Source organism: Ambystoma mexicanum, chromosome 9, assembly GCF_040938575.1.
Source record: "Ambystoma mexicanum isolate Mex_15411 chromosome 9, UKY_AmexF1_1, whole genome shotgun sequence".
Taxonomy (NCBI): Eukaryota; Metazoa; Chordata; class Amphibia; order Caudata; family Ambystomatidae; genus Ambystoma; species Ambystoma mexicanum.
This window is the reverse complement of record NC_090931.1, coordinates 1,322,764,771-1,322,784,965: the sequence shown is the minus strand read 5'-3', so window position 1 is coordinate 1,322,784,965 and position 20,195 is coordinate 1,322,764,771. Positions and strand designations below refer to the sequence as shown.

Here is a 20,195-nt window from a genome sequence, read left to right as displayed (position 1 = left end):
TGCTGTGTGCATAATCATGTGGAGGCATATCATTTTTACACTTATAATTTAATTTACACTGTAATTATAAAAACAGTGTGTAAAATGATGACTATGCACGGTCTAGTGTACATCCATTCATCCTTGCAGTCAATGGGGTACATTATTATAAATTGCCAGTGGCAGCAGAGATTTTGCTCAAGGGTGAGCGTCATTACACCACTCACAGGTGTTCTAGAATCTCAAATCTTCTGGATTACAATTAAAACATCCAAAACATGACTTTCCAGGAAGTGCAAGCTCCTTTTTTTTTTTTCTTTCTCTCTCATACACAAAATACATGATTTCATTGCACCTTTGTAAAACTGAGCTTATTATCCAATTCTGTAACTAAAACACAAAGAAATGTTGTTAATGCTACAATCATTTACACGAATAACCCCACGTAAACATCATAACACCATTCTCCTGAGCTTTGTGTTGTACCAAGCAATTCCACTCCCAAAATGGAAATGCGACAAGCTTCAAAGTAACTACAAAAAAATTGTCAAGTGCTTTATGGTTTCCCTTTGAGACTTATCACTACAGAAATGACATAATATATTGTCGTCCAAGGGGGTTCCTTTGTCCCATCTAACTGTTTTTTTCTCCAGAGAGTGCCATTGATTGAGCTTGAATCTTAAGTATAGATCTCGTAGTGCACTACAAGGACATTTTAACAGGTGCAATGTACGAGGTAGCCTCTCTGTCGAAAGCATGGATGCTTCAGTGTACAATTTCTTGGTGTACATCTCATTTAGCGTTTTTGCCCAGTCATGCTCAGAGACGTTTCTTTACATAAGCATAGCGAGATTCCAAATAACTTGGTCGTAAAGCAAACTCATCAAGCAATTTTACCATGTTTTCATAGAAGGATACCACTTTGTTAATCATAATACGAAACTCGACATAAAGTGAATTATCTGGCGGAAAAAGCGTCTTTGCTACATTGGATAGTTGGCGCCAATGGAATCTTGCAGACAAAGCAGTTAAGCCAAGTTCCTGTCGCAAGACACAATTTGGAAGTGAGTTAGACATCCGTAGAGTGCTCTTCCATAGTTGACCTTGTATCTGGTCAAGAGTGGAGTCAATGTTAACAAGACACAAGTCTAAACCATACAGAATAATCGCTTCTACTTTTAGCAGATAGAACTCTAGCAGGGGACCCATAGAAAATTTACAGATTTTGGCATATACCATCTTCATTTGGGTGCCCAATAGACAGATTTTCGCATTCAAATTAATTTTCAAAATTTTTCTGTAATTAGAATGCCGTACAATATATCCCAAATACTTCAGATTTATGTCCACAGGAATCGTAACACAATCTATGGTCCATTTAGCAACGTGAGCTTTCTTTTTCATCTTCTTAAAAATAAAGATTCTTGATTTGTTCACGTTGCACTTCAAATTGTGATTGTACAAATAGTCTGAACATATACAAAGCTTTTTTTGTAGACCATAAGGAGTACGATCAATCAAATATCAATACATCATCTGCAAAGGCAATCCATTGGATTTTCAAGTGACCCAACCTTGCGAGATATCAGATTTCACTCAGCCATTTTTGGTCAATGTCACAGAGGTAGAGGTTGAACAGGGTCACTGCCACCTTACATCCCTGTTTAACCCCCACCCCATTGGTATTGGCTTAGTGGTGGCACCCAAGTTGCCAATTCTGACCAGATAATTTGTACCGTGATGGAGTTTCGCAATCAGTGATATTAAATGTGCAGGCACCCCCTGGCTTTCAAGTTTGTCCCATAACATGGCATGAATTATGCATTAGAATGCTGCAGAGAGATTCACTGACGCCATATATAGTGGACCTGCATTGGGAATTTTAGATTTTGTCAGCAAATGTGCCAAGACTGTCGCATTCAAAGCCGTGCCCATCAGGGAACGAAAGCCAATCTAAAGCACACAAGTACATTATGCTGATGTAAGTGGGCCTGTAATTGTTGGAGTAACAGTCGCATATATACTTTGGCTCCTGCGTCTATAAGGGCAATAGGTCGAAAGTTTTCATGGTCGGTTTTTATACCCTTTTTGTGAATGGGTACTATAATGGATTTCATCCATGAAGGTGGAATTTGGGAGGACATTCCGATCTCTTCAAATTGAGTATTTAACATGGGGGCCCATAAGAGTGGATTCCTTTTTATAACACATGGTGGAATACAGTCGGGTCCCGTGGCTTTGGAATTGTTGAGTTTGCCTATTGCCCAGATGATGTCATCAAGAGACCAACCCTGAAAATCCTCTACCCTGGCAGTTGTACATTTGGAGAACATGTTCTTTAATCTTTCGGGAAGCGAGAACTTCTCTTTAAAAAACGATGTCCACACTTCTTCAGATATATTAGAGGTTTGTTCACAATTATATTTAGCATCATTCCTCCGTAGTAAGGCCCAAGTTGACCGTCTATCATTCCGACATAAACTGGTAATCATTGCCTGATTAGTAGTATGATGTTGGTACACTCTATAGTTTTTGTCTTTATTGCAATATCAATTGCATATTTTTTTTTGAAGTTGATATTCCATCTCATTGAGTGATAATTATTTTGGCTGCCTAATCTCCACATTTTTGTTTTTTTCTGCATTTTTAGTTCAAATTGAACATTTGTGAAGCTTTTTTAGACTCGATAGACTGATTGCTGCTTTTGACCAAGACTGCAATTGCAGCCTTGATTATATCAGCAATTTCTTCTGCATTTACTAGAATGTTACTGTTGGGGTGACACGACCCCGCTCTTGTTGCCATATCCTTAGTGATCAGAGCATTAATCCTGTCACAGAAGTGAATACTCCACCGTAATGAGGCCCCCGGCCGATCACTTTCAATAAAGGTGTGAAGGGGATCACTATAACCAGGATCTCAAGTTGAACCATCAGGTTCAATATCCTGTGATCACTAAGCCCAGGCGAAGTAATCTCAACTTCATTACACATCTGGCATATATCTGCTGAAGCCGTAAAATAATCAATGCATGATTTCATGTTATTACGTTTCCAGGTATCTGTACATCCCTTTGTCTCAAAGGGGATGAGAAAAATATTCCATTGAGTCAAAAAAGAATACCATAACGCACCTCTTTTTGGATATCGAAATTTTAGGCAACTGTTCTACATCCCCCTCAGGGCGTATATGCCCCGTACAATCTGAGTTGAAATCGCCTCCAAGTATTACTTTGCAATGTGGCCACTGGTCGAAGACCTCATCAAACAATGCTCCCAGTTTGTCTAGTGTATTTTAAATCGAAATTTTGAGAGGGTTAAAGTATACTGATATTATTAGATGACAGTTCTGATTACTTACTCCCATTTTAATGACAATGGCCACAAAGGGCTGGGTTCGATTTAACTTTAAGAGGGAAAATGAGAGTTCATTATTGAGAAATATCACCGTTCCCACCCGAGGGCCTTCCTTGGAGGCCATGAGTTGCCTCCATGTGGAAAGCAACAAATGCTTTATCTGAAATTGACCCGTACATATAGTTTCCTGACGCAGCATGATGTCCATTTGTTCGTGCAGAAGAAAAGTAGTTGCCCATAGTAAAAGATTTTTACTACCACAAGAATTCCAGGACATCATCCTGAGCAGTCTTTTGCTACTATGTAGAGGTTATTTCTTGTCCATCTTTTGCAGTCCTTAATAATAAAGATAACCACAACCAATCTTTAGTGTTAGTAGAAATGGCCGCTAGTTGTGCAATCACCGCTGCCTCTGGAGGTTGGGAAGATGTTGATCCCCAAGGCTTCCGAGTTAGATGGTTTTGGAGTCTCTATAGGAATCTCATTAAATGCTTTTGCTTCCTCAATAGATTGCAATAAATACAGTGATAGTCCTAGCATTGTCAACTCTCTTCTATTTGTCCATATTAGTTCTGCAATTATAGTAGATTGCACTTGGAACACCATCCTATAGTTGTTGACAGGAGGAAGTGTGATCCATACAATATCTCTAGATATTGGTGTTCTTAGTGCAGGGATTTTCTGGAACACTTGGAGCATAAATGAGCGATTCAGGCTTTTGTCCCCATTGGTCTCAGGAGTTACTGATCCAGCCCAAAGTGCTTGAGATCTGAGGATGATTGACTGGATCTTCGTTTATACTAATGGTCCGTTTATCATCCTGAGGGGCCATTAGATCTTTTTCCATTTTGGTGGTGGCACCCTCAATTGAGGGAGACTTTACCAAAGCATTGGGCAGGTTCAGCATGGATTTTTCCATGCTCCCATTCGCGGGAGCAACCTCCATATCCTGATGAGTCCTCCACCGGGTGCACTGCCAGTGCATCTTCCTGACCAGTTCAGAGTGGCATATTTTCCTCAACGACTTTCTTCACAGTGCGATTACCATCTGTTTCTGTGCACCGTCCCACAGAATAACTGCTTTTAATATCAACACCTTCACTTTTCCCCACAATACTTATTTTGTTCTGTATGGGTTTGTAGTATGTGGATAGCGATGTTTACTGTGGAACCGTAAGGGAAGATGAAAACTTGATTTGTTTGTCGAGGGTTGTGTTGCGTCCTTCAACCATTTGCTTCTTTACAGTAGGTTCCCCGACCCGAAGATGGGGGCTGAAGAGCTAGTCTACTTTCTAATGTAAGCCCCTCTACATCGATCCCCAGTTCTGATGAAACCTGGTTTGTGGATTTATTCAAGGCAACAGCCTTCTTTGACATATCTCTCTTTGGATTAGTAATTTCATTTTTAGTTTTTGGGACACTTTGTAACCGTTTGCCTTTTTTTTTCTTTTCTTTTTTTTTATTGTCTGCCTCAACTTGAGTAGCCTTGCACACATTAAGTCTATTAATTGCGCGCATGTATAGTCTCTTTTCTTTTCGTGAGGCAAAGTGCTTTTGATGCGTGATCTCGTGCAAGTCCTTAGGGGACACCTCACAGTCCCCTGAATCTATTTTGTTATGCTCCTGTCCAGGAGTACAGGAAGGTCAGATGGACTGTCTGGATGATCCAGATTCATCGTTTGCGGTGGATCAGCCCCTTGAGTACCAAATGCCCCAAACCCCCCCCCCCCCTCGTCGGGTTGGTTAAAAAAGATCAGTTGATCAATTTTTTTCTGCATGAGTGGTGACCATTTGACATAATTGCGCATGAGTGTAGATTTGAATTACCTCACTAGGTTTGGGTTTGTGTACTATTTGTGCAAAGGATTGAGGAAATGCAAAAACTGGGGGTCCCTCTGAAGGGTTGTTGTCCACTGATGCTTTTTCAGTAGGTTTCATGGTTTGGGTGGCTATAGAGTAGTATTGCCTAGTAGTTTGCAGAGGTGAGATACAACCGCCTTCCTTTTTGTACTTCTCAGCAAAGATAAACCCCTCCAATTTGTTTAATTTAGAGAGCATCAATGACTGAGCAGCTTTAGTATCCCGAAGCTCGTAGTGTGTGTAATCGTGCCCTTGATCTAAAAGATTAAGAATTCTGGAAATCACCGGGTAGGTGGATTCGAATATTTGCAAATCTTCTACTAGAGATGGAGGGTTAATTTCCGAGGCTGGATTGTTTTCTCCATTTGAAGGGATGGAAGGCAAACCATTTCCTTCCTCGGGGGGGGGGGGGGGGATGAACAATCCTGGACAGGTATATTCTGAGGTATCGCTTCATTTTCCTCGTGCATTGTCATTGCTACAGTAGACGGCAATTCCGTCTGGTCTTCGAGCAGGTTTAATGCAGAGATAGGTAGACCATGTTTCTCACAATGTAGGTGTACCTTGGACATACGGCCAGGGCGAGATGGTCCGGCAGAGAGTGTTACCCTTTTTTCCAGATCTATTAGCACTGCCGGGGCCAGGATAGATCTATTAGAAGGGGGCCCAAGGGAAGTGTCTTCAACCTTTCCCAAGCTTGTCGTCTCTACACTCTCTTGCATACTTGGAAAACATTTCCTTGGATTGTATGTGGAAACATTTTCATTTAGCCATAGGAGAATCTAATTCCCCATCCACGCTAGGCGGCATATTGAGACAGATAAGCAAGTAACACTTTGTTACAAATTGTATCCGGATTAGATGTTACATCAGGGTATATTTTGTTTTGAGTCACACTTTGTGAGAGTGCATTATGTACCTGATTCCTTGCAAGCAACATCGTGCTCTGAGAGGTTACACAATATTTTTCTCTGTAGGAATTAGTTTTACGTATTTTAATTGTGGGTTTGGTCTCAATATGTCCACTACGCAACCATGCTGACATCACAATCGCAAGTGGCCGTTGCACGTCACTAAATGAATTCTTATATTTAGAGAAAGTAAGATTACAGCGCTTTTGGAAGTTGCGCGTTCAAGAGTACAATGCTGATTTAACTTACCACCAAGTACACAACGTATCATATGCATTTAAGTCCTTGATGACGACACTCTCACACGAAAAGCCCAACAGTCAAGTACTTTTGTGGTACTTATGGTGTGCGCGCGCATGCACCTTGGTAATATGGAATGCTGGGAAGGGGGTGTTAACTACTGCTACGTTCGGCAAGGGAGGGGACATTTGTAAATCCTAACACAAGCACGCGTTTCCTTGAATATACGCTTCACCTTGCGCATTAAGCTTAGACGCCGTCCAGAATGCCTGCAGCAATTTCTTTATGGATCTGGAGCAGGTTCCCAGCAACAACCCACCAGTCAAGTACTTTGGTGGTACTGGTGGTGCGCTTTGCCAAAAGCCCTCTATAAATAACCATTTTACCATGAGATTAGCCATAGAATTTAGCATGGAGTCCTTGCCTCTCTGCACCGTTTTATCATAACATTGGCATACCATCAGGTAGTAATAGCTACAGGGAATTATGACTTCCATTAAACATCAAAAGACAATTTTGCTATTGATTCTCAAAACACACAATACAATTCATGCTTGGTTTACTGTGTAATTGGCTAGGTTTTTGAGTTTTCAACATTTAAACATATACAGGAGAGATCAAATGGCCATGCCTTCGAGAAATAATGAAAGGTGTATTCCGTCACAATGCAGAAAGCTGCTGCCTAGTAATGATTTCCATACAGTTTTTGCACACGTCAGCAGGATGTCACATACATTTTACTCTCTTGCAAAGGAGAAAAGTAATTTTTACTCTCTTAAAATCACATTCACTCTCAAAGTTTAAAAATAGGGGGTAAAATACATCGACCTCAAAATCTTATCTGGAGCACTGGTGACGATGCCCACAAACTACTTGTTATGATCTTTTACTATTTGCTTCAAGTTCATCCTTACCTTGTTTGGAGGAACACCAACACATTTGTGTTCATGCGCGATCCTGTACACTGTCCAGCAATCAGCCAGTTACTTGTGGAAATCGTAGAAACAATTTGACAACTACCGGAGCCTCTGACAAGTTTGCCTGAATAAAAAAAAAAAGTTTTTCCATCCTTTAAAGTAATTCCAGGCACACATGCGGTCCATAGAGCTTATTGCAGGTCTAGAGAGTGAGCAGAGTCAACGATGAGGGGAGAGGCATCGATGGTGGAGCCTCATGTATTGGTGCATAATATATGCCTGTTCTACGTTTATCATCGTTTTTCTGGTTCTGCTAATCCACACTGTGTATTTAATTGGTCCCTTTGATCCTTCCCACTCCAGTTACCTTGGCAGAACTAAACGTTGTGAGACAGCCAAGGCTTATGCGATTGTCCCTACTCCAGTAGCTCATGTAGTGGTATATGCCTGTGACAAAAGACCCAAAGCTTCCCTTTGGAGTGAGATCCATTTTTTATTTACTTTATGGTCATTATAGGGAGAATTATTTGGCAAGAATGAAACAGAGACCTAAGAGAAATGCAAGGGAGGATGATTGTGAATTGAATAATTATTTGGACAGTAAAGCACATTTGGGGAACAACATGTGGTATCAGCACATGAAAGAGGTGGCAAAGGGACTTCTGAGGAGGATTGCTATGCCTATGCACTCCTGCCTTATGCTATGGCTAAGTCCAAAATATTCATAGCTATTGAAATAGATGTTCAAACGGCTCATTGCCTTACTCACCTTGCACTCTGCCATAGAAGAGGTCAGTTTCAGGGCCAAACAGCATCAGAATGGACAGCACCAGATGAAGATGATTATGTCCACGATTTGAAGACCAGAGCGAGAGAACACACTAGAAATCATGTGATAAGATATGAACAGCATGGCATGAAGGTAGCAGGAATCGGATGGGAAGTCAACAAAATACTCAGTTGTCAAGGAAAAACTGATGAAAGAGGTTTTAAGCTGCAAGGAAAGAGGACAGATGCAGGTCTGGGGAACAGTGCTTTCTCCAGACTGGTGGGAAGGAAGGGGTAGGCGTATGCAGAGCTGTGGCAGTAGCTGGTCATTGCAAACCAGTTATTGAACGAGTGGAAAATGGCTGGCTGTTAGCCTCTATGGCCTAGGCTTGCAAAGTTATTGACGTGGGTCAAAGACAAAGGAGGCCCATTGCAGATAGTGCCTCTGGCTAGTGCAATGTTATGTTTCAGAAACAATAGCACGAGAAAAGTTGGAGAGCATCAACGGTGCGGATGGATCTTCGATGTACCAGGAATGAAGGACGGGACTGTAGTGATAATGGATCACTATTGGGCCTCTGGGTCCAGAGCTTACATGAAGCTGCCCAGAGATTCGGGAGGACTATGTTCTGTAATGATTGTTCATGTTCCAGCATTGGTGATCCGAAAAAGTGACTTGAACATTGGAGAGTTTCCGAAAGCAGATGCTCGCCTGAAGAATAAGAGATCTGCTGAACTCCTGAATCGAATGAATAGCGAAATTATTTCTCAGCCAAATCGATAGAAGCCTTTGATGCCATTCCATATGAACATAGATTGTTCAGTAAGACTTCTTCAGTGTTTACTATTATCTTTATGCCTGGGTTGCAGACGATGGCGAATACAAATGGTTACAGAAAACCAGATGGGAGCTTTTGCAGACCATCAACACCACTATAAAATGATTTAATACTATCAAAGTGGAGCTGAGAGCCATACGACCGACTGCAGAACAGATATGTCCTGGACATGATTATAGCTGTGGATTGAGGTGTTTGTGCCAAAATCGCTGAATCATGTTGCACATTCATACCTTCTCACGATGAAGAGAATGGCACCTTGACAGAGGCCATAACGATGCTGACAAACCTACACATCAAGATGGAAGACTAAGTGGAAGACATTGATGATGACAGTTGGTTTGGGTGAATCTTTTCATGGGTTCCACAATGGATGACGGAACATTTTCAAGTTGCTTGGAGCGCTGTTGGTGGTGATCATGTTTGCTTTTTGTGTTATCAGGATAAAAATCCCACAATGCAAGAAGACTGCAAAGAAAGCAGTAGGAATGAAGATTGTGATCGCTGTCGAATCAGGAATGGAACCAAAAGAGCTGACGGAGGAAGAAATCAGAGACTACATGAAGGCCAGCATTCATGCATCTGAGGGAACGAAGTTCTTTTACCCAAAGAACCACAAGAAGTATGTAGGGAGATGGATCTATTGCAGTCGCACAATGCATGCTCATGACTGGGTGTGTTGAGCATGTGAAATCAGCAGGATGCCTGAAGGGAGTCATAAAGATATGAGTCCCAAAGAAGCACTTCTTCAGACAAGGATTTCTTGATGTGAGAGTGGTCAATGAATCGCCCAGAGTGGGGAGTGTAGAGGAGAAGACGAGTACCCCCACCAAAAGGTCCGCCCCCATGTTGCCTATCTGTTGGGAGCCAGACATTGGGACACATGCAGTACCAATGAGGATGTCTGTACTGCAGAGAATTATGGAAACAAGGTATCCATTGAGAAAATCCTATATGCATTCACGAAGAAATAATGGTCCTGTTGGACAAAGTCCCGGAGGAAGTGTGAAAACGAGTGAAGAAGACTGGTGATGTCATGCGAAGCAGAGCTGACGCACCCAGAAAGGATGCGCAAGGTAAAAGAACATAGACATTCTATAGGATCTGAAGAGGAGGTGGTAAAGATGAGCAACATTTCGGGCTCTAGATGAAGATGCTCATGCTACAGAAACGCTGCTCATTCTACAGAAACGCTGAAAAAGATGCAAAATCAGTTTACACTTGTACAGGCGCAGTAACGCAAGTAGACAAAGTGATCTTGAGGCTGGCTACGTAGTGACTAGTTGCAGCCATGCACCAATGTATATACATAGGAATGTACAGAATCTGGACGTTCCACGGTGCAATTTAGCAAGGCTCAAAACCCTGTGATTGAGAGAGGGGTTTTCAGTGTGGCGCAGTTGGAAAATAACTAATGGCGAAGGAGAATTCAAGAAAGACTTGGCTGGCCCAGCACCAAGAAGTTGAGGCCACCGTGAGCCTGGTTGTCCATCCAATAGTTACATAAACGTGAGAAAGAAACAAACTTCTGTTTTGCAGTGGAATGAAAAAACACTGAAGGCATCAAGAGTTCATCATTTAATATTATTAAATGCTACAAAGGGATTGAAAACTCGGTCTCCAGTCACATGGTCAGATCAAAATAGACATTGGGTCATGCTAAACCAAGAAGATACTCCCTTTTATTCTCAGGCACAGAAAGGTTCTGCAAGGCCAAGTTCAAAGCCTTAATTGACTGGCAGACTGCAAGGGTGATGATGGATGTTGGGCTAATTGGGAGGGGAGGCATGAGCACGCAGACCCTCCCTGCACCTGGCATGGCAGCCTGCGTGCTGCTAGCTTGTGGAATATTCCAGACGGGTACACGGGTGCCAACGAATTTTAGAGGGCCATGTATCAAAGAGCCCTATAGTTTTTATAACCAATAAAGTGTCAAGTATTGGTATGACACAGAAGATGACTTGCATTTGGGATGGGCTTAGTTGCCCATCTGACAGTAGAAACCCAATCACTTCCCCCATCGGCGTGGAATGTATACCTAGATGTTGCCTGTAAGTCTATCACATCCCCTAGTAGGTTTTTGTAGTTTGCCACGTAGTGTGAAGTCATTGATAATGCGTTTTGACTATAAAAGTATAAAATGTGCTGAGAGAAATCGAGGGACGTACGTTGATGTCCGTTGTAACTCCCCGTTTTAGACAATTGCAAATAGAACGACACCAAGTTTTGCCAACTTCCTGAGTCAGTTTGAATATTGATGTTTGAGTTAAAACCTGCATCTCCATCCATCTCTAAGTATTGCTACCTTGTTTTAAACGGCCCTAGGTCTGTGGGTTCACAATAGTGAACCCGACGGAGGGATGCTAACATCTGAGAAGGGTCTGATTCTAGAAGAGGGAGGTCCAAGGGTGAAAAGTAATCACCCAACGACTCATAAATGCAGCAGGTGAAATCTTGTGAATAAAAGCCATAGTGAACCTGACGGAAAGTGGCTGACATTCGGGTTGTGGGGGGCGTGCTTCTGAACCCGGAAGACGAGAACCCAGAGGTGAAAACCATCAACGTAAGAAATAGATGAATTGTTGTGAATAAAAGCCGTAGTGAACCCGGCAGAGGGAGGCTGCTATCCGAGAGGGATCTGAGCCCGGAAGAGGGGGATACAGGGGTGAAAAGGCATCACCCACCATACAGAAAGGAACTTTTTGTTTTGTTATTTTGAACACATCAGATGCTTGGAGGCGAGACTTTTTTTTGTAGAAAAGAGACTTAACTAGCGAAGATCCTGATGCCCGACAACGGACATGTAGTCTTGTGCTGGGAAAGCTTGAGAGTGTGATACTCTCGGGAGTCCCGCCTTGTCCCGTGCTCAAAATGTGTGGTACCCCTGGCTTTAACATCATGACTTCGCATTTGTGAACACTTCCTTCTTTCTTGTGAACACTATCCCACACTCTTTTTGTGTTTAGTTGTAAGGATTGACAATAGTTTTTTTTTTTTTTTTGGTTTAGGCCCTTTTATTTGACCAGATGCCACTAGAACTGCCTTATTATTTGATGGTCGTAGCTTGCTCCCATCTTAGATTTAGGTTTAGATTAGGTGTTTTTCCAAACTACCTATATAGTTTTTAATAAACACCCTTGAACTGTGATGACTTGTCTGTCTTTACTGTTGCCACCATGAGATCCTTACAAGGCGTAGAATATCAAATTCATAGTCTTCCCCTAAGCCCTTCCTCTCCCCTGCATCCGGCCCCCGTGCACTGAGATTCTTAAGGTTCATGACTGACCAGCAGCCCAGATGGGGAGAAAACCCATCTGCGTAAGACTTCCTATATGTTCCAGGCCCATGGCTTCCAGACATACTCCACCAGGAACTAAGGGATCACCACTACATTCAAGGTTAAAAAAAAGAACTAACATGAGAATTACCCAAGCAAAACATCGCCAAACCTGGCTCTTGAATTTTAAATAATGCGTACAATCCAAATTCCTATCATTGAAGGTGAGCAATGCTTTGCAAAGTTAGTCCCTGGAACAGAGCTGTGTAAGCACATAATTCAATCTGAGTCTACAGAGTTTTGGAATGAGCAATGGTCTGCCAGCAGAACAGATTAAAATCCTGTGTCTTGCCCTATATGATGATAAACCATTCATTAAAAGTAACACATGGTAAAATGCGCAGATTCTGTCAATATTTGTGGTATTTTTGTCCCTCTTAAACCTTTCTACTTTGTTGTAGGAAATAAGAAAAGTTGTACAGAATTTGGAGCAAACTGCAAGAGAGATTCTGACCTTGTTGCAGGGTGTTCATCAAGGTGTAGGCTTTAAAGACAGTAAGTGCTACTGTATTTACGCTTTAACTTTTCTATCTGTGCCAGTTAGCTCTTTGCTGTTCGATATTAAGATTTCATGAGTGGAGGCTAAAACTAGCTCCTGGTTATCTGGCATCTCCTGGTATGAAGGAGTTACTTCTGGGGTATAATAGCATGCCGCAAGTCTAAGTGTCCATGAGATGCAACTATAAACATTTTTGCCCTTTATGTATGATTAGTTGTACTATAAATGTGTTCTAGATGTGCCCTAATGCTTCTATATAAACATTCCCCAATACACAAAGTTAATGTCACATAGCCTGTTGGTGTCAAGGTAACCAGGTTTTCCTAGGCTAGAAGCAGGAGCTAGCCTTCAAAAATCGCTCCCAGCTATTTCAAATCCTGCTCTTTTTTTTAAAATGCATTTTGTGCTTTGTTTATATTGGACTCGCACTGTTCTTGGACTGTTCGGATTTGTATGATGAAAGGGAACGTGTTTTCAGTGCTGCCTCTGTTTTGTGCTTGTTGGTTTAGCCCGCTCTTAAAGGCCTATTTGTGAGAATCGTGAGAGGGCCCGTTTTATTATTGATGGGTGTTCGTATATATTCTTAAAATAAGTGTTTGCACATGATCGATGGCAGTGTGGTATCTTATTTTAAACCTCTTTATCTCTTGGTCCCATAGCATGTGGTCAGAACCATATTTGAGAATAGCTGCACGGTTCTCTTCATAATCCTTTGTGGTATGATAGTTTATTTATATAGTGCCTATACACAATGTGTTTCAAAGTGCTTCACGGCAACGGAGGGAACAAGGGAAAAATACGACGACAGGCCATGAACAACAAGAATGTGAAATTAACTATTGTACTCGGCCTGGTGACATGGGAAACAGACTGGTGACTAACGTACTAGGCCTGACGCCATTTCTGGTAGAACCGGAATTTTACAAGAGGAGAGGGAGAAGGAGGGAGAGGAACAATCACAAGCGCCTATCGTACTAGGCCTGATGACATTTCAGATAGTGCTTGAAGGGGGGGGGGGTGAGGAGGAGAACAAGTGTGGGGGGGAGGGGAGACCAATGTTGTTGCTATCATACTAGGTCAAGGGACAATTCTGATAGATAAAGTGCATAGAAGGGAGGGCGCGAGAGGAGGAGAGAACACAGGGTAAACAGTGAAAAAGAGCAGAGAAGCAGAGGGGAGAGTGAATACAGTTTCAGAGGTCAGTAAAACACATAATGTTGCAGAGAACAGACAATGTAGGCAAGGAATCGAGAAGGGCACAGCACGATTCAGGGCCACCCTGAGTGCAAGATCCCGGGGAGGTCCAGCATGAGAGTTGAGAAGGTGAAACACCAAGTCATTGTGTCCATCAAGTCAAATCCATGCGTTGGCAACAGGTCGGTGATGGTGAGACAATAGTGAATTGAGACAACTCCTGTAGTGAAAGAGGTGTAGGGGGGGTGGCAGAAAGGATAAGGGAAGAGGGAAGAAGATAGCTGGCAAACATAATGAGGGCATGAAAGGGGCAGGGGGAGGATACGGTGGGAGGGGGGCACAAGTATATCATAGGGGTTAGGGGAGGAGCGGCACAGTAACATCATGAGGGACCAGGAAGGGTGTGGTCCTCACCCTAGCACCGGAGAAGTTGATGTGCACTTATTGAATGCAGGTTCAAAAATGCTACAGTCCAAGAACTCCAATTGCTCGATCACAACGCCCCACTGGTAGCTGGCACCTATCCTGCAGTACATCCCTTGATGCAGTGAGTGGGATCCTACAATTCCTAACCAAAGAGGTTTTCAACTTGACTTTGAATCCACCCATTCACTTTTTTCCAGACATTTCTAGAAAAGTCAAGTGGTTTTTCTAGCTGACAACTTGCATGCTTTGGCCTGTCTCACTTCATTTGTTTTTTTTCACTTACATTTTTATTGGCATTTATATAAACAAACAAAACGCAACACTTACCCCTCCCGCCTCCCGCCCCTGATTTCCATCCAAATTTCCTGTGCTTCTTCCGTGAGCTTAGTATGCGTTCGGTCTTCCCTGACCAGAAGTCTCAATTTTCCTAGTTTAGTTTATTATTTATATAGTACACCAAGCCCTGGGGCATCTAGGCGCTGGACCTTAAGTCAATGTTGCAGGCATACAAATTTTACAGCAGCAGAGGTGCTCATCAACCAGGGGTTACAGAGTAAGTCGATTTTGCAATAAAGTGCATAACGGGGTCGTCCGTAGATGCATCTTGGACGGGAGTACAAGTGGATCGAGATGTGTATATAGACATCTTGGATAGAAGATATAGGCAAGCGCATCTAAGCAGGTCATAGTTGTGTGGGTAGTGAAGGTAGAGGTGGTAGTCAGTGTTTTACGTCAAAGAGCCAGCACTTTACTTTGCCTCTAAAGGGCCAGAAGAAGGTTTCCATTCCGAGGGTTAGAGGGAGAGAGTTCCAACCTTTGGTTGTAAGAACTGGGAAACTAATTCCTCCTGCTCCTATGGTTTCTTTCAACAGGTTCTCCTGATTTATGTGAGGTCTTTCCTATACCAGTCCCAGCAACTTAATTCTCCTCGGGCACCTGCTCCACATGAGTCTTCTTGAGGAACTTCATCACTAAGTCTCAGTCTGCAACAAAGCCCTGTTCATTTCCCTGTAAGGAGTACCTCCCCCATTTCATGGAGGCAAACTGCCATATTTTGCTTACCCATTTGTGCTCCTTCAGCATTTCTCTCGACTTCCAATGCTGGGCAATTACTACGGCTCCCGAGAGCATTAGTATCGCATATAATTTCCTTTGTGCCTTTGAGGGGAGATCTTCAAGCGTGCCTCCCAGACCCAAAATAGCTTCACCCCAGTTACCTTGGTCTTTGATCCCAGTCATTTCTGTGACTGCGGCTGTTATCGTGTCCCAGTATTCCTGGATGAGGGGGCAACTCCAATGCACTTGGCCCTAGGTTCCCTTCTCCCCACAGCCCCATCAGCATTCTTTCAGCACCTGCGGGTACACTTTGTTCTGGGTGCTTGGGTTGACATGCCATTGGCACATTAGTTTGGTCCAGAATTCTTGTATTTCAATTGATTTCGCAAGCTTTGGAATGTTGCCCCACATTCTTTTCCCACTCCTCTTCTATCAGGCAGCCCAATTCATCTTCCCACAGCTTCCTGTATCGGGCAGACCCAGTATCCTAGTTTTTGTTTTATGAATTGAGTGCCTATAAGGTTTTTGTCTCCTGTGGTTACTGTAAGCAATTTTTCAAAAGGCGTGGGGGGGAGGGCGGAGGGAGGGTTCTCAGCGCTGCTGTCTTTATCTCTGGACGGAATAGCCAGTGGCGTTTTTGCATGAATCAGAACCTCTCCTCTTACTCCAGGGAGAAGTACGCCTTGCATTGGTTAAATTATTTGATGTCCCCTCCCTCAAACATCTCTTATCATCCGGCATCATCCCCTTTCCCAACTAAGAAACCCTTTTCCTCCTTGCCCAGGTGTGAATGGTGGATTATAGAGAATTGGGGCAAATGGCGAGGGGTGGGAAACGAGATCCAATCTAGCTCCCAGTTTGTCCCATACTTCTCCCACGAGTGAGACTATCGTGCTCTTGTAAAGGTTTTGGGATCTGTCTCTCTTGGGCATCCACAGGACTGACTCCAAGGGCCCTCCCACTAGTGCTTTCTCCATGTGTCTCCACCCTGTGTTTCTATCGTTTTTAGACCAGTCTCTAATTACTCTGATCTGGACCACCAGGCAGTATGCTCTGAAGTCTGGTGCCCCCAGAACCACCCCCTTTTCTTGGCCTTTGCATTAGGTTACTCAGCTTTTTATTGTTCCAGATGAATTTCCCTATGGGCTCCTGGAGGTTTCTAAAGGATGTTTTGGGGACTTTCGTTGGTATTGTTGTGAAATAATCTAGAATTTTAGGGAGTATGACCATCTTTATTACATTGATCCTACCCGGCCATGAGATCCCGAGTGGGCTCCATTCCTGTAGAAGGTTTTTGATGCGGGCAATCGGGGAGGGGTAGTTTTCTTGGTATAGTGAGTCAATATCCTTGGGGATGTTAATCCCTAGGTACTTTATCGCTGTGGGCTCCGAGCTATATTGGAATGCTTTTTTTTATATCCTGTTCCATCTCTATCAGTGGCATTAAGTTCAGGGCTTCAGACTTGTCAGTGTTTGTTAAGGTTAATTCTCCGAAATGTGTTATTTCCCTTCTACCTTAGAGACCCCCAGCTCTTTTTGCTGGACTTTAGGACTTTTTATCTCTCATTTAATTTGAATGTGATTTATTCCCTGTATTTCTTTTGACTTTGGAATCTGACAAACTCCATAGGCATCATCTTTACATTGTGTCAAACACCACCTTCGGTGCAGTGACGCAGGCAAGTCTTAGATTTCCCAGAGGTTTAGAAACCTTCTCTTGGTGAAACTACTGTTACCAAGAGCAGTGAAGTGAAATTGACTTTACTTACATTTGTAACTTTCTAGACCCAGCACACACTATCTTACAAAAGGGTGCTGAAGGGGTTACTTGGTATCCCCTTTGTCTAATTTCTCATGTAACATTTTTATGTTACCCTTTCTACAATTAATGGCTGGTGGGGGTGGTTTACTTTTTACTACCATTGTGGGTTTTTACCGCGTGCTGCGTTCGCAGCTGCAGTAAGGCACCCATGGATGCCTATTTCGTCAAAATGGCTGCAGTCTTCTTTTTTTGCCATTTCTTATTGGGAACGTCGTCCTTGAGATTTACTCTACGTGCCAAACCAGGTTTGGCCCCTTTATTCGTGTTGTCTTTGGCGGGATTCACGAGTGAAGCCCGCCTCTGGCTCCAGTATGTCTGGCAGGGGCAGGAAGTGAGGGAGATGCCTGAAACTCCCTGTGCTTAATCCCCTTGGTTACAGGAATGTACCCAAAGGTGATTGGCTGGCTGGCTGTCCGGCAAGGACAGCCACTCTGCTGTGTGATTGACAGCTAGGCTGGAATGAATGGGAGAAACCTGCATAAAGGCGATGCTTTTTGGTTTGGAAGCCAGTCGACCTTTGGATGAAGGAATCCAAAGAAGAACTTGGAAGAGACGCCTGCTGCAACTCCTGGACCGTTGGTTTTCCCGGTGAAGCCCTGCTGCTGTGCTGAAGCTCCGATTTCGCCTCGACTAGAGAATCCCTGCAAGGACGACTTCTCCCTTTGAGTTGGAGGGACCAATCAACTCCAAAGTAAGCCCGTCTCGACATCCTCTTGGGGCTGGCTGTACTTCCACTGCTGTTGCTGCTGGAACCGAAGTGCCAGGGAGAGGAACACCAGATTGGGTGCATTGCTTTTGAGTCGGATCCGAGCACTAGGAAGATCCTCCGGACTTCCCTGATGCAGGACTGACCAAGCCTGAGCCACCTCAACAGAGTGCTGTACTCCAGATGCGAGGAAAGTCTGAAGTGGTATCCGAGAACCGCAGTGTTGCTATTTGCTGTCAGACGCGAGGAACTGGAAACGCTGACGAACCGCTGAATTGAAATTAGCCCATTGCTGCCTCTGACCTTCCCATTGCAGATCAGAAGTCCCCAGACGTCCTCCCTTTTGTCCCCACGACTGAGACTCGGGAACAACAGGATCTGAAGAGCTGCACAGGAACAGAAGCCAGCTGGAACTATCTTTTTTTCTTCTAACCAGAGGTACTGTAAAGTCTAAGAGAACTTACCTCTTGTTGTGTAGCCTTATTTGCTCTCAGTTGAGAACGGTCTTGGTTACCTTGCAGCGTTGCTAAAGCTTTGCCCCTCACAAGCCTCCCAGCTTCTGGCCCTTCAACTGTTCTATTTTCTACAAACATTTCTAAAAACATTGCAAGAATTTTTACCTACCTGCAAAGATCTTCCGCTCCCCTTGACATTGTGAAATTAACATTGGCTGCCTGGCTCCCTGAGAGACTCCTCTTTACCTCTGACTTTGTGCTTTGGCCTTTACCCCAGGAAAGTGTTAATTTACTCTGCTTTGGAAGGTTCTTTATCTGTTCATGAATTATTTGTTAACTTTTGTTTTATTCATCTATTCTATCTTTTACACCCGACTCAGTATTGCTCTAAATATACCAGTAATAAATCATGTCCACAGTGTCCTAGCTATTTAAGTCACCTGAGGGTGTAGAAAGTGTCTGTGTGCCATCCCCAATGGGTATCATCTGAGTGTGTTTTGAAGTGTGTGTTATCTATATATTGCTCCCGTCTGAAGGCGTATACAACTGACTGAAATAAATTAATACTTGTTTTTATCAAGAAACATTGAGTGTGTTTATTTGAATAACTGCTACCGTGAAACTCTGTGTCACATCACTGCTCACATTGACCCCTCTTGAGATCAGCCTGGCTGCTCAGCCACACTACCAACCTGTGTAGCTCAGACTTCTATCAAAGGTTGGGTTCCTATTGCCAGGAGGTCAAAGTTATTGTAGTGCACCCATAGGGTACTGCATACAATCTTGCCTAACAGTGTTTATTTTTCACCCTGCGACCAGTCTAAACTTTACTTATTCTCTTTCCAGTGCCCTGACTGAGTTCTCTGGGTCTGTAATCGTTAGCAGCATGTCGTCTGCAAAGGCTGTTATTTTATGGGACTGCCCTCCAAACAGGATGTCTGCTATATCTTCAGTGGCTCTAATCATAGCCAATAGGGGTTCTAAAAAGATCGCATATAGCGGGGGGGGGAGATGGGGCAGCCCTGTTTTGTCCCTCTTGTCACCCTGATCGGAACTATTAGCTGCCCATTTGTCAGTAGCCGGAGAGATGGATTAGAATAATAAGCCCCCATTTTACTCAAGAAATGTTCCTCGAATCCCATCTTCTTTATGATATAGAACAGGAACTGCCATTTCACCCTATCAAACGCTTTCTCTGCGTCAAGTTCCAAGAGGAGCGTTGGGACCTTTTTTAACATCACCTATTCTACCAGATGTGCTAGTGTCCCTGGTCTGTCTGCCTCGTATAAAGCCTGATTGGTCTACTCCCATGAGTTTTGGTAGGAGGGGGGGGGGAATCTAATCTGGCGGCCGGAACTTTCGTGTAAATCGTAGCATCTAAATTGATTAGGGCTATCGACCTATAGGATTTACAGCATTCAGGGTCCTTAGCCGGTTTTAGGATGAGGACAGCCTTAGCTTCCGCCATAGTCTGAGTGACTTATTCTCCCACCTTTCACAAATTCGTTAAATAACTTTGATTAGGTGTGGGATCAGCTCTTCTCTAAAAGTTTTATAGAAGTCCGCAGTAAAACCATGGGGCCCTGGGGCTTTATTACTGAGCAACGAGGAGATTGCTCTGCGCACCTCTTCAGCTCGTATGTCTGGATCTAGGGCCTGAGTTTCTTGGGTAGTTATGGTTGAGGGGGAGGTTTTCGAGATATTTTATTCGAGCAGATTCATAAGGGTCTTCTGATTTGTAGAGTTCTATAAAGAACTCTACATTCTCCTTGTATCCCTCACTGTTTGGTACTCACTCTGTCATTTCTTAGCTTGATTTTTGTGATCGTT

The 20,195-nt window shown here is 43.3% G+C and overlaps 1 protein-coding gene across 1 annotated transcript in view; it reads left to right on the top strand.

Annotated features, from left to right (window-relative positions):
• The window catches only part of TSN (translin), a 195,208-nt gene that overhangs the window by 54,384 nt on the left and 120,629 nt on the right, over nucleotides 1–20,195 (top strand). Inside the window, exon 2 of the mRNA XM_069616699.1 lies at nucleotides 12,609–12,702. Within this exon, the coding sequence (XP_069472800.1) occupies nucleotides 12,609–12,702 (94 nt within the window). The remainder of the gene's footprint in view (nucleotides 1–12,608; nucleotides 12,703–20,195) is intronic.